General features: G+C 43.6%; 1 protein-coding gene across 2 annotated transcripts in view; it reads right to left on the bottom strand.

The window, feature by feature from the left end:
• The window catches only part of AP2B1 (adaptor related protein complex 2 subunit beta 1), a 662,041-nt gene that overhangs the window by 410,178 nt on the left and 239,573 nt on the right, over window positions 1-12,290 (bottom strand). For both annotated transcript variants that reach the window (XM_078679615.1, XM_078679616.1), the window contains exon 8: window positions 3,073-3,193. In XM_078679615.1, the coding sequence (XP_078535741.1) occupies window positions 3,073-3,193 (121 nt within the window). The remainder of the gene's footprint in view (window positions 1-3,072; window positions 3,194-12,290) is intronic.

The following is a 12,290-nucleotide window of genomic DNA, read 5'->3' as shown; positions in this document are numbered from 1 at the left end:
AGGGGGAGAAGCAGGGTGGAGCCCTCTCTACCTTGCCCCTCCCCCTCCCCGCCTCCCTGCCCCACCGTAACTCCCTCCACGGCCCGCGGCTGCTTATAAGTGTTGCTAACTCTTATTCATTTACAGCATGTTAACATACTGTCACCATTCGCTTTTTATGTACTAGTAACTATGCTGGTAATTTTGCTACTGATAATATGTGTACTTGTATTCTCCACCCTGCTTCTCCCCCTCCCCGCCTCCCTGCCTCACCGTAACTCCCTCCACGGCCCGCGGCTGCTTATAAGTGTTGCTAACTCTTATTCATTTACAGCATGTTAACATACTGTCACCATTCGCTTTTTATGTACTACTGACTATGCTGGTAATTTTGCTACTGATAATATGTGTACTTGTATAATCTAAGATACTACGCCTCAGAAGACGGCATTAGTAAATAAACATTTCAAATACACATGTGTTCTTCTTAACTCCATGTTCTGGTTTCTAAGAAATATATAACGACCGACTGTTCATGAGTTCCACGTATCCTGAGGTACTATAAGTTCATATTCTGGATTGTCTAAACATTGAGAGTTTGTTATATCCAATGTGACACTGTACCTAGCTTGCTAAGGAGTTTTTGATTACTAACGTGAGTTTTGGGACACCCTAATTCGCCGAGGTTCCAATCCTCTGTCCACAGTTCTGTGTGAGAACAGAAACCCTGCGACAGGGGCACCCCCGACCCTTGCTGGAGCTTCATCACACTTGCGATACAACTCCAGCAATGCGCCACCTTTACGGCACAGATACATCACGCATCTGTGCTGTTTTTGCCCCATGATGCGCCGCATTGTAAATGCAGCACACCATAGGTGACGGAACAGCGGCACAGAATGACTAACACATCCCTGGTGATGCGCCAGTCATCATAAATGTATCCCTATGCTTCTTATCTTGTTAGAGATGAACCGCCATATGTATCATCAAAGTTTTTTGCATTTCCTAAATAGCGAACTTTAAGGAATAAATAGCGATTCTTTACCATTCCTAGTTTGCGATTAGCTATTTGCTAATTACAAATTACCCATTCATTTCCTTCATTTCCATAGGGCGGTTGGACTCACTTTTAGCTCGAACGGCTGAATGGATTTGCACGAAACTTGGCAAAATTGTAGGGACTGGTAGCCCGATGTGCCTTTGCTATGTCTCAAGATATATGCTCCAGTGGTTTTTACGAAAATCAACTTTGAAAAATATATATTGGGCTACATTGGCCTATATATATGTTGGAGCCCAAATGTAGCCCAATGTAGCCCAATGAAGCCCAATGTAGCCCAATGTAGCCCAAAGATGGCCGCCAGACACACAAAAAAACAAATGTAGCCCAAATATCAGCCAGATGTAGCCCAACTATAGCCCAGTGACAGAATGACCAATCCGCTTCGCAAACCTCCGTTACGCGAGGCGGAGCGCTGTTACAGATCTTTTTTTGAACGTTAATTTCTCAAAATCCACTGGAGCACATATATTGAGACCTAGCAAAGGCACATCGGGCTACCAGTCCCTACAATTTTGCCAAGTTTCGTGCAAATCCATTCAGCCGTTCGATTATTATTATTATTATTTTTTTTTGCCCCGCGGGGCCCTTTTAAAACCTCCACATCAAACCTAGGGGGTCAGCGAGGATCTACTATTCCCCCTTATGGTCATTTGCCCCTTCGCTTTGGCCTCCTCTTGTCTCTCGATCCTACCGAGAGACAAGATGGCGGCCGCTACGGACTGTTTGGAATGTTGACAGACGCCAGAGAACCAATCAGCTTCGCTTCACAAAGCTCCGTTGCGCGAAAAGTACGCGTCCTGGGCCGCTGCCCGGTCCGCTGTTACAGATATATATCTTTTTTTAAACGTTAATTTCTCAAAATCCACTGGAGCACATATATTGAGACCTACAAAAGGCACATCGGGCTACCAGTCCCTACAATTTTGCCAAGTTTCGTGCAAATCCATTCAGCCGTTCGGGCTAAAAGTGAGGCCAACCGCCCTATGGAAAACTCAATGTTAAAAACACGTTTTGGGACCCCCCTTTTTTCTCGGCCCCCACTGGACGAACCCCCCCCAAATTTTCAAGGGCTGCTCAGAAACAAAATGTGCCATTTTCCTGAAAATTTCAGCCAATTCCGTCCACAAACGCCAAAGTTATTAGACATAGAATTTTCAAAAAACCCATAGAGAAAAAATCCTAACTATATATACCTACTGGCGACCGCCAGTAGGTAATATATATATATATATATATATATATATATATATATATATATATATATATATATATATATATATATATATCTATCTATTAATGTTTGTATTTAATACATGCAATGTTTTAAGCAATTACGCATTGGCTTCCCTTGTCAGCCCGCACCATCTGCATAACCAGCTGCACCAATTACAAAATATTACAAAGCCATCAGGGCCAGCACCCCCGTGTTTGTTATCTTGCAGAAAAGCTCATCATCTATTGTAGTTCTTGGCAGCCAGGACACAATCAGTTTGCAGACTAAGAAGAGTAAAAAAAAGAAACAAATAGCAAGGCAGCAGGGCTTTTCCATTTATGCACCTGGCATCTGGGACACCATTCCCATATCCATCAGGACCACCCTAACGCTGCTCCAAATTAAGAAAGAGCTGACGACGCACCGCTTGAAATAACCCTACATCACAATGCGATAACAGACCACAAAACAGTTATCTCGCCTATCACTCACTGAACATTATGCTGGTCTTTGACGGTGTCCAGTGCTTTGCTGCCCTTTGGCTAGGTTTGTGCTTTAGAAATACAAGATAAATGCATACAAGTGTCAAATAATTCACAACGCAAGCCCTCTTCCTATTGTATTTGGCAAGGGGTTAGTGTTTACCGTGTCTCTGATCAGTTATGATTAATGGAACTACTCCACTGGAGAGCTATCAACTGCTGCACAGATTTGAGTAAGTTGGATTCTCATTGCTAATGAAAAGCCCCTTTCTTATGGTGTTTTTTCAGTGAGTTTGCAATGTCAAGCACATTCCTGTTCCTAGATCACTGACCTGTGCAATGTTGGCCTGCGATGCCAGGCGGATCATGATGTCCAGCTTCTCAAGTTTCACATAGATAGGATCGTTGTACTTTACAAAGAAGACTTTGATCTCCTGCTTCAATATTTCAGGCCTGGGACAAAGGAAAGGAATAAGATGGGTAAGAAGAGAGGTATTGTGAAAGAGATGTACAGGGCCATTAGTATTATGCAAATTTGAGACTGCTGCATTTTCCACATCATTTTGGAATGACCACATAATCTGTAGATTGAAGCAAAACAAATGTTGGTCCTACCTCAAAATGATGAAGTTACTAAAAATAGGCCGCACATGTTCCTGCTCGGTAGAAGGCCCTTTGCAAAGATTGACTTGTCACCTTTCTGTTGCCTATTGCTTTATTTGGGAGTCAAAGTGGTAATAATGAGGTGAAAGCTTAGCCCTGAAAGTGTTAGCATGTCAAAACTGCAAAAATAACACGAATACAAAATTAGTTGCATTATGTCACATAATTGGCTTTTTTTTGCTCCGTATTTTAGTCAACACTGCTTCATGATCTGGACCTCCCCTGCCATATAATGCCAGTGGCCCTAACTATAAGATAAGTGTCTGCCTGACATTCTTTCATACCGTTTCACTATTCTATTGTTAGCCAGGGCCTGAATAGGATATCCTGACATTTTTCAGCCTGGGGAACAGAACATACAAAGGAAAGAATTAAGACGGGAAGATGGATATTGTGAAGGGGAGACTGTTGACTATATGCAGCACCACTAGAACTAGGCACATTTGGGACTACTCCGTTTTCTGCATAGTTTTGGATTTGCTGCATTTGCCACATAATCAATCATCTGCTGTAGATTTCAGCAAAAAACATTTTGTTCCTAGCCCAAACAGATCAAAAGTTACTAAAAACAAAGCACTACGTTTTGCAGTGTGGTTTAGTTTCCACCCCACAGTAGGAACTGCGCGTATATGGACAACATAACCGTTGGGATGGCGCTAAATTGAATCCAAGCACCCTCTCAGGATATATTGCCCTATAGGCGAGTAGCAAATGGTTCTGGCAACCACTAAGCAGGACAACCCTGATCCCCAGGAATCGTGGTAACAGATCTAGAACCCTTATTCTCACTCACTCGTGCTCTCCTTCTTTCACAGAAATACATAAGGAATACACAGAGGGACATTTTCAAAATGTATTGAACCAAAGTGATTCTTCTATAAAATATATTAGCTGCAATGATCAATAAACAGAAGCAAATGAAAGTTATTAGAAGTACCTGGACAATGAACAGAATAAAAAGTTCCACCATCATGCTGAAACAATGTATATACACAAACATATGAAACAATCTAGAAATCTGGCATATTCCCATTATACGTCCCCTAACCTAAGTGTGTAGGGTGTGTGTGTTTTGCCAAGAATCCCCGTACTGGATGATCCAACCCTTGTTACCTAAAAAGGAAGAATGTAAGTCCCCGTTGTGGTCACGAGCTAGACACCCTTCGCAGAGCTATCAGCAAGCTGGTGGGGAAAAAGTTTCAGAATGTAGAGACTACATGCCGCAAAGCCCACTTCTGCCAACACCCAGAAATGTTGCATTATTTCTAATGAAAAGCATGCTTAGGAGTCCTAATGGAGGCCAGCACAGTTATGGCCTATAGATAGCTATGTCGCCTCGTGGATGAAAAATAGAATGACATTTGCACAATGTGTGTCGAGGCCTTGTATATATGGTGTTCAAGGAGTTGTGATAATGGTCTCGCAAAGTGGAATCTGTAAGCGAAGTAGTTTCGGATAGACTATCCAGCATTGTCAGGCATGCAAAAGTGTGTAAGAGGTAATTGTGTGAAAGGGAAGGCAACTTGTACATGGTGAATAGTGGCAGCATTTCTTCATGGGCCTAACTAAGACACATGACAGCATATCAGTGTAAGGCACTTAGCAAAGGTTAACTGATCAGTTTTCTGTTGCTTATTTGTGTATTTGAGTGTCAAAGTGGTACTAATGAGGTGAAACCTCTGCCCTCAAAGAGTTAACATGAACCCAAAATGTGCATTATGCCGCATAATGTAGCCAACCTTGCTACATAATTTTTACTTCCACACCCACTGGCATAATTACAGTGTTATAACTGACTATAGACGAAGTGTCTAGGTGTCACTGTTTCATACTGTTTCACTGCTACATTATTAGCCAGGGCCTGGATTGGATTCCTGGACCATTTATCTCTAGTCAGACCTTTCATTTTCCCTTGCATTTTGGTCTGTCACTTGTATTCACATGCCAAATTTCCTACTGTTCCATTACATCTCTTTTCTGTCAAGTCTGAAAGCAGGAGACAAAGAGGAACAGTGCAGCAGTTAATATCTAAATAGCCATTTGGGCAGAAAAGATCTGTGCAGGAAAGCGCCCCATTTTGACATTGTTGCCCCCACTCTTTGCCAGTACATGATGTGATTTCGACTGCACTGGGTTCCTGCTAACAAGGCCCCAGTGCCAGAGCTCTTTTTCACAACTGTACAATTGTTTCCCCAATTGACAAAACCTTTAGCACCCGCTGTAAGTTATTAGTATATGGTAGCCCGGTACCTAGGACAGGAGGTACTAAAGAGGGTCCCGAAGGGCTGAAGCACAAATTGTGTCACTCTAAGGGACTCCTCACCAAGCACATGGAAAGCTGTAATTACAGGCTGCATGCCTTAGTGCAGACCAAAGTGTAAACGCAACATGTCACTGCAGGCCTGACACCCTTAAGGCAGGGTGCTTAATACTATATGTGAGGGCATGTATGCATGAGCAGATATGCCCATGTGTTGGGCAGCCCTATTGCTGCCATTACAAGTGACCAGGGAAACCATCTTAAGCCATGTACTGGACACTGGTAAAAACGAGTTCCCAGCTACATGACGGCTTCAATGAAAATATGGATGTTTGATACCATACATTTCGTCTTGATAAACCCACACTGATGCCAGTGTTGGAGTTATCAATACATGCACTCAGAGGACACCTTAGAGGTACTTCCTTAAAACCTACCAGCCTCTGGTGTGCTGACTGACCGGATTCTGCCAGACTGAAACCTGAGACACTGTTCTGACCTCCTAGGGTGAAAGCCCTTGCTCTCATGAGACCCAGAACAAAAGCCTTTCTGGGAAGAAGGTGCAACATCCCCTCCCACAGGCTGACCTGCTGATTAGCCTCTTTGGGCTGGCAAGCTTCACAGGAGCCGCCGCCTTTGGAATGCAAATCTAGCTCCCCTCAGAGGACAGGGAGCTGCCTCCCTGTACAGAGCACAAGTGGCACCAAGAGGGGCAGGATAATTAGATAGTCATGTAAACAGGTAGGCGTGCCACCCCAGGCTTGTATCAGCCCCTAAGGTGGACTAACTGCAAGGTCATTTATGGGGCGTAGTGACCCTAAGGGTCATTAGCACATTGGCTATTACCCGACACTCCCCTAATGCAGCAATATGTAGTATTTAGGAGAGGCACTGGCACCAGAGAAGCAGATCCTGATGACCTATGAAGAAGGACATGAAGAGCCACGAAAGCAGAGAAGACTGAAGAGATCCTGCCGTGGCACCAGCCCAGCTGACCTGTCTGCCGTTCTCCATCTCCTCTGCGCCAAAGATGTCTTGCCCTGCAGCTACTGCGCCTCCAGAACCCTGGGAGGGCTTGCTGACTTCAATAAAGACCTCCTGAGAAAAGCAGACCTATTCAAATGCAACACCAAAGAAGAGACTCTGAGACCACCTGAAACGCCATAACCCGACACCTGAATCAACCACTGCACCTGTGACCTGGTCTACAATACCAAGGCTCCACTCTGGAATTGACTCTGACTTCTGCATCAACTATGCCGAATCCACCCTGTGTACACTCCAGCTTTTGTCTGATGGCACATTTGTGTTGAGGCTCAGGCTCACTCTGTAGAAAGGAGCTCATCAAGCCCCCTTACTAGATGCAAAGATCACGTGCATCAATACACGGTCTTTCACTATCACGTCTTGCAATTTTTTTGCAATAGTGATGCTGTCCTTAGTAGATTTTTCACAGGATTATAATAACCGATCAAGGCTTGGTGATATGGATATTACCTTAATGTATTATTTGTATTACTATTTGTGACTGTACAGGACTAGTGGGATAGAGAAGTTCAAGTTTTATTTCATGATTTGGAAGTCCGAAGAGGTGTACATAAAGCTAAAAGTATACAAAAAGGTTACATACACAAAAATAACCATGAAATGACAGTAGAACTACTTGCACATTTTTGCTACAGACATGGACTTATTTAAAAACAATGGATATGCTAAGAATTTCAATACAAATTTGAAAAACATTTTTAAAAAGTAAATTTTTTTTTTAAACAGAACATTTCATTTGGGGATTAAATTTCGATTGCAATGCCTTTGAAGTAGTTCACACAGAGAATTTAAAAAAAGAGCAGTCTAACTAACTATAATGTTTCTAGTCTTGAACACCATTTTGACATAGACTGCATATATCTGATGACCCATGCCATCTAAAAGCTATGATATTTAGAGGCAAAATATATACTTACAAAAGGGCCCAGAAGCGTCTGACGCCATGGGGCATATTCCATCTCACATAAGGCTGAGGCCAATATTTTTTAGAACCTCCCTTTGTTACTACAGGCGTTACTGTACAAGCAAAAGCTTAGATCATAAGACGTTTGTTTTAGACAAACTTTTAATTGAGTTAGTGATAACGCGGAAACCAAACTTTGGCCCAATTCAAGTTGGTCAAGAGCAAATTCAAAATTTCTGAACAAAGATTTTTCTCTTTACACTTTAAAAATGTCCTAATTTATAAGCCCACCGGATGACTACTGCCAAACCTTGTGAGAAGGAACTTTTGATCTTAAATTCCAGTCTTAAGGCAGCAGTTGATGCCAAGGTGTTACAGGATGCAAACTCCTTAATATCTGCCCTATCTGTTTTTTTTAAAAAAGCCCCATCTGCCACACCAATTAGCTCCACTGCATACAGTAAAGGGGCTGGAATTTCAGCTAGATAAACAGATAAGAGGTGAACAAAATGTCTTATCTAGCACAGGGGCCATTACTAACATGTTTTGTCATTTACATCCTAGCTGAGATTATTTGTCAAAAGGAAAGGGACTCCAAATATTCTTCAAAACCCTCACCCCAGCTTCTAATAATCACATTGTGGAAACTTGTCGTCTTAGCAAGGCCTGCCTGACCAAAATAGTACGTTTGGGAATCGTGTATTTGATTGCATTTTTAAGACGGTTACATAACTTAACTGCAATGTGTAAATAAGTCTAGACATATTCAAACATTTGCAATTTAATGGAATTATTGTGAAAACTGTAGAGGTGGCCCGATGATTTTTTTTTCCCGGCTGGGCGGTGGGGATGGAGGGCAGCATTAAAAAGTTTGAAGACCATTGATCTAGAGCATTATAAAATGCACCCAACCCCTTTACCTGAGATTGCACCTTACTAGCATTATTAGTCATATAAGCAGCATCGTTCAGATTCCTACACATCATTTTTGCCATCGAAACATAGAGGACTTTACTTTTTGAGGAATCAATTTTGAAGAAGTACGCATCAGCGTATTGCTGCAACGCAAGCAGGCAGCCTTTTAAACCTTGAGGAGTTAGCTCCACAATTACAATATCATCTCTATATAAAAGGGAAGATATTGGCCATCCCCCAATACTGAGAGGAAACCTGTTCCTATTGAGAGAAAACCTAGCAAATCAAATATATACGAGGAAAACAACAATGTGGCAAGTAGGCACCCCTGCTTCGAGCCATTTTTTTGCAGCAAACCTCTCAGTTAGACGCTGGTTGCCACTAGCAGGACTGGACACCAGCTTGTAGATAGAAGGGTGATGATTAAATGTAAGAGAGTATCAAACACAACCTCTGCCACAGTGTTGGGTTAGTTTTAACTTTCCTCACAGTTTAGTCAGCACTGCACTACCTCACTCACACAATAGCTCACATTGGGTTTTAGTAATACCGCTTTCCTCATTAAAACATTCCTGAGCTACTCCCTCGCAGCGAGGGGGTTGTAGCCCGCATCACGACTAGGCTTGTGACGCGAGGAGGTATCCCCATGATGAAGCATGACACCTTTGGTGTGTGAAGGAAACCACCCTTAAAAGGGACACCCCCCTCCCACAGCACTACTGTTACATTCTTTCTTTTTTTTTTTTGCAGAGTTTTATATAGCACGAACTAGACCCGAACCGAATCAGGTATCAGAGCGCTTTACATAGCACCAGTTACGTTACATGAGGACGGACACACATTCATAGGCACGGGGAGATTAAGTGATTTGCCCAGAATCACAGGAGGTTTTGGCGTCGTTACCGAGACTCGAACCCGGATCCCCAGGGACGAGGTCGAGCGCCCTAGCCGTTAGGCCAACTCCTCTCCCCACTCTTCTCTTTCACTTTCATTGGGACAACCGATAGTCAATCGTTCAGACCCAAGGGTTTCTAGTGGTATTTATTGTCTGAATTGGGGAAGAGTGCCCTCGCTGGTCCTTTAAATCTCCTCCAGCTCCCCTGTTGCGTATTGTATTCCAACATACAGGTGCCATTAGGTGCTCTTGCCAAACAATTCTATTTTTGGCACTCGCCATCTACAAAAGGAGGGGGAAGGTCGGGCCCAGAATACTAAGATATGTCACAAACCTTCCATCATTTCCAAACAAGACCCACAAAAATGTGGGTGCTTCGGCTGAGCATCCATTTATAAAGGTATGGGGAAGAGATTCACAATGGAAATAACCCAACTCAGACTCATTTTTCGAATTTTGTGTATCCCAGATAACGGAGAGCACATCAACCAATCTACACTGAAGGGAGTCACTATTTTGCAGAACCATGTTTGCGACAATATTGAATATGAAATAGAACCTTAGTCTTAAGGTGACATGCAGTCAAAAATAATATCTTCTTTTGACAAATAGATTTAATATCCTTGTAATAGTAATTGTTGGGAAAAAAAGGATGGCTAGAGGTTAACAACAACTGCCAAGCACAGTTTATTGCCAGAAATCTGAGGTATAAAGCAGGAAGAGGAGCCTCTACGTGAACAAGCTCCACCGTCCTGTTGCCAGCTGCCTCCGCACACAGCTGGAAGAAAAAACTCCAAAGCCCATCCTTGACCGCACTTATTATACTACTTGTTGCTGAAATTCAGCAAATAATGAAATCAGGTCGCGGCCAAAGGGACTGCTCAGTTTTGGTTCAGACTTATGTGGAAAAGTAAATTTTGCCATGTTCTGTGTCCCTACGCCTCATCCATCATATGTTATGTGTGCATGACCAATATGCATATGTTATTCCCCATGTCCGATTAATGACGCAATTCCAGTTGTGTCCACCTCAGTATGTTAGTTTCCAGTCCTCGTGAATACTACGAATATCAGGCCTATGTAAAGTAATGTTGCCACGTTTCCCAGTGTGCACGTTATTCCATTATAAAGTCCCCGTTTCCAGGCCTCAAAAGGGCCCGGACCACAGATTCAGCTCCTGTCTCCTGAAAGCCTCGCTGAGGAGCGATACAGCCCCCACCTGTATCCTCGACCCTTCACTTACTTCCTGCCTCGCAGTGCCCGGTGCAGCTTGGCTCTGCCTCTGAGTCTGCCAAAAGTATGTTATAGTTCCAGCTATCAGTTCAGTCCTCCTCCTCTGCATTCCTAAGCTACTGAACTGCATCAATAGTTTCCGTCATTGTCTAGCCTTCTCGTCTCCACGTTAGAGAAATACTGTATTTAATGGTCATTTAGTATTCTTCATCACGCACTTCATGTAGAATAATGCATGGTCCAGTCTTAGAGTCAAGTTAGCTTTTCCCCTCATGACTTCTAGTTTATATCAACATGTTCCCTAAACATTAGATACCAGATAGGGTCTAGGTACATGTCGCTCCGACCCTCCAGACTTTAGTCTCTGCTCCTAGCACAGAGTTCGTAGCCCCCAGCTTCTCCTAGTAACACGTCATTGCTAGTTTTCGCGCACCATTAGGTTAGAGGTCCCGGCTCCTTAGGTAGCCCCCTCCTATGTTTCCGCCCATTCATGACATATTCTGTTACGTTTGCATCACATGTCTATGTATACTCCCAGTTACACCTCTTTTTACTGTTATCTTTCGCGACTGCTACGCGTCACACCTTCTGCTCCACCCACTGCTACGCCTACTGCAATGTAATGCTATGTGTTCGCGCTATGTATATATGCCTGTGTTTTGTTATTGAATGTTAGCGCGCTCATCCCAGACCTAGCCCCAGCAGCTGCTGGGCCTCTTTTCCCCTGTTGGGCCCCAGGTGTCCTGCTGGGCCCTGTCATTCTGTTCCTATGCAGGTTGTCCTGATCCTGTCCTTATGCTGTAATAAACCTGCAGAAACTCCTACTACCTCGAATCTTGACTCTTATTTATTGAGCTATCTGTTATGCTATAAGTCTAGTCAAAAATAGGGTATTATTTATTTATTTACCACATAATGGCGCCCGAATAGGGACTTGCCCTTTCCCCACGCGTCGGTGAAGCCACGCCGACCCCCTGACCCTCTGCAGTCGTGACGGAACTCTTCTGCGCAGTGGCAGATATTTCTGCTCAAGTATCCCTCAGGCCCACGGAGGAGACGGAGGAGGCGGTCCAGCATCCGAACGAGACGGTGGAGGAACGCGGCGAGTCCCGACCAGAGCCCAAGCCGAGAGTCCAAGGTCCGAGGTATCCGGAGGCCCACCTGTAACTGAAGTCCGAAATCCGAAGTTCGTCGTCCGTCGTCCAGTCCAGTCCGAGGCCTTCCGTTCCGTGCTGCCCGGTGAGTACCATTGCTGGGGTAGTATCTAGACAGGACCAATCTAAATTGACTCCTGGTCCGTGGGTTGGTGGTGCCCAGACTCACAAACGAAGTGTTCACCTAGGTGGATACGGGTCTTGATGTGTCCCTTTATGGGACCGGTATGTTCCGTACTGTTACAGCAGTGCATCCAGTAATTCTAGTCTGTTCCGTTCTCGAGAAAATCTGTTCTATTTCTGTTCTCAGTATTCCAGGTAATATTCTGTTCGAACTGTTATTTATAATGTTCTTCATGTAATTTACTGTTGTGGTATGAGTGCGATGTGATTTCGTGTTTTTATTGTGTATTGTATTTTGTCCAGATTACAGTTCAGTCATGCCTATATTTTCCAAGTTACGTCAGTTAAAAACTAGA

Source organism: Lissotriton helveticus, chromosome 3_1, assembly GCF_964261635.1.
Source record: "Lissotriton helveticus chromosome 3_1, aLisHel1.1, whole genome shotgun sequence".
In the NCBI taxonomy this organism is placed as follows: Eukaryota; Metazoa; Chordata; class Amphibia; order Caudata; family Salamandridae; genus Lissotriton; species Lissotriton helveticus.
This window is presented reverse-complemented; position numbering and strand designations above follow the sequence as displayed.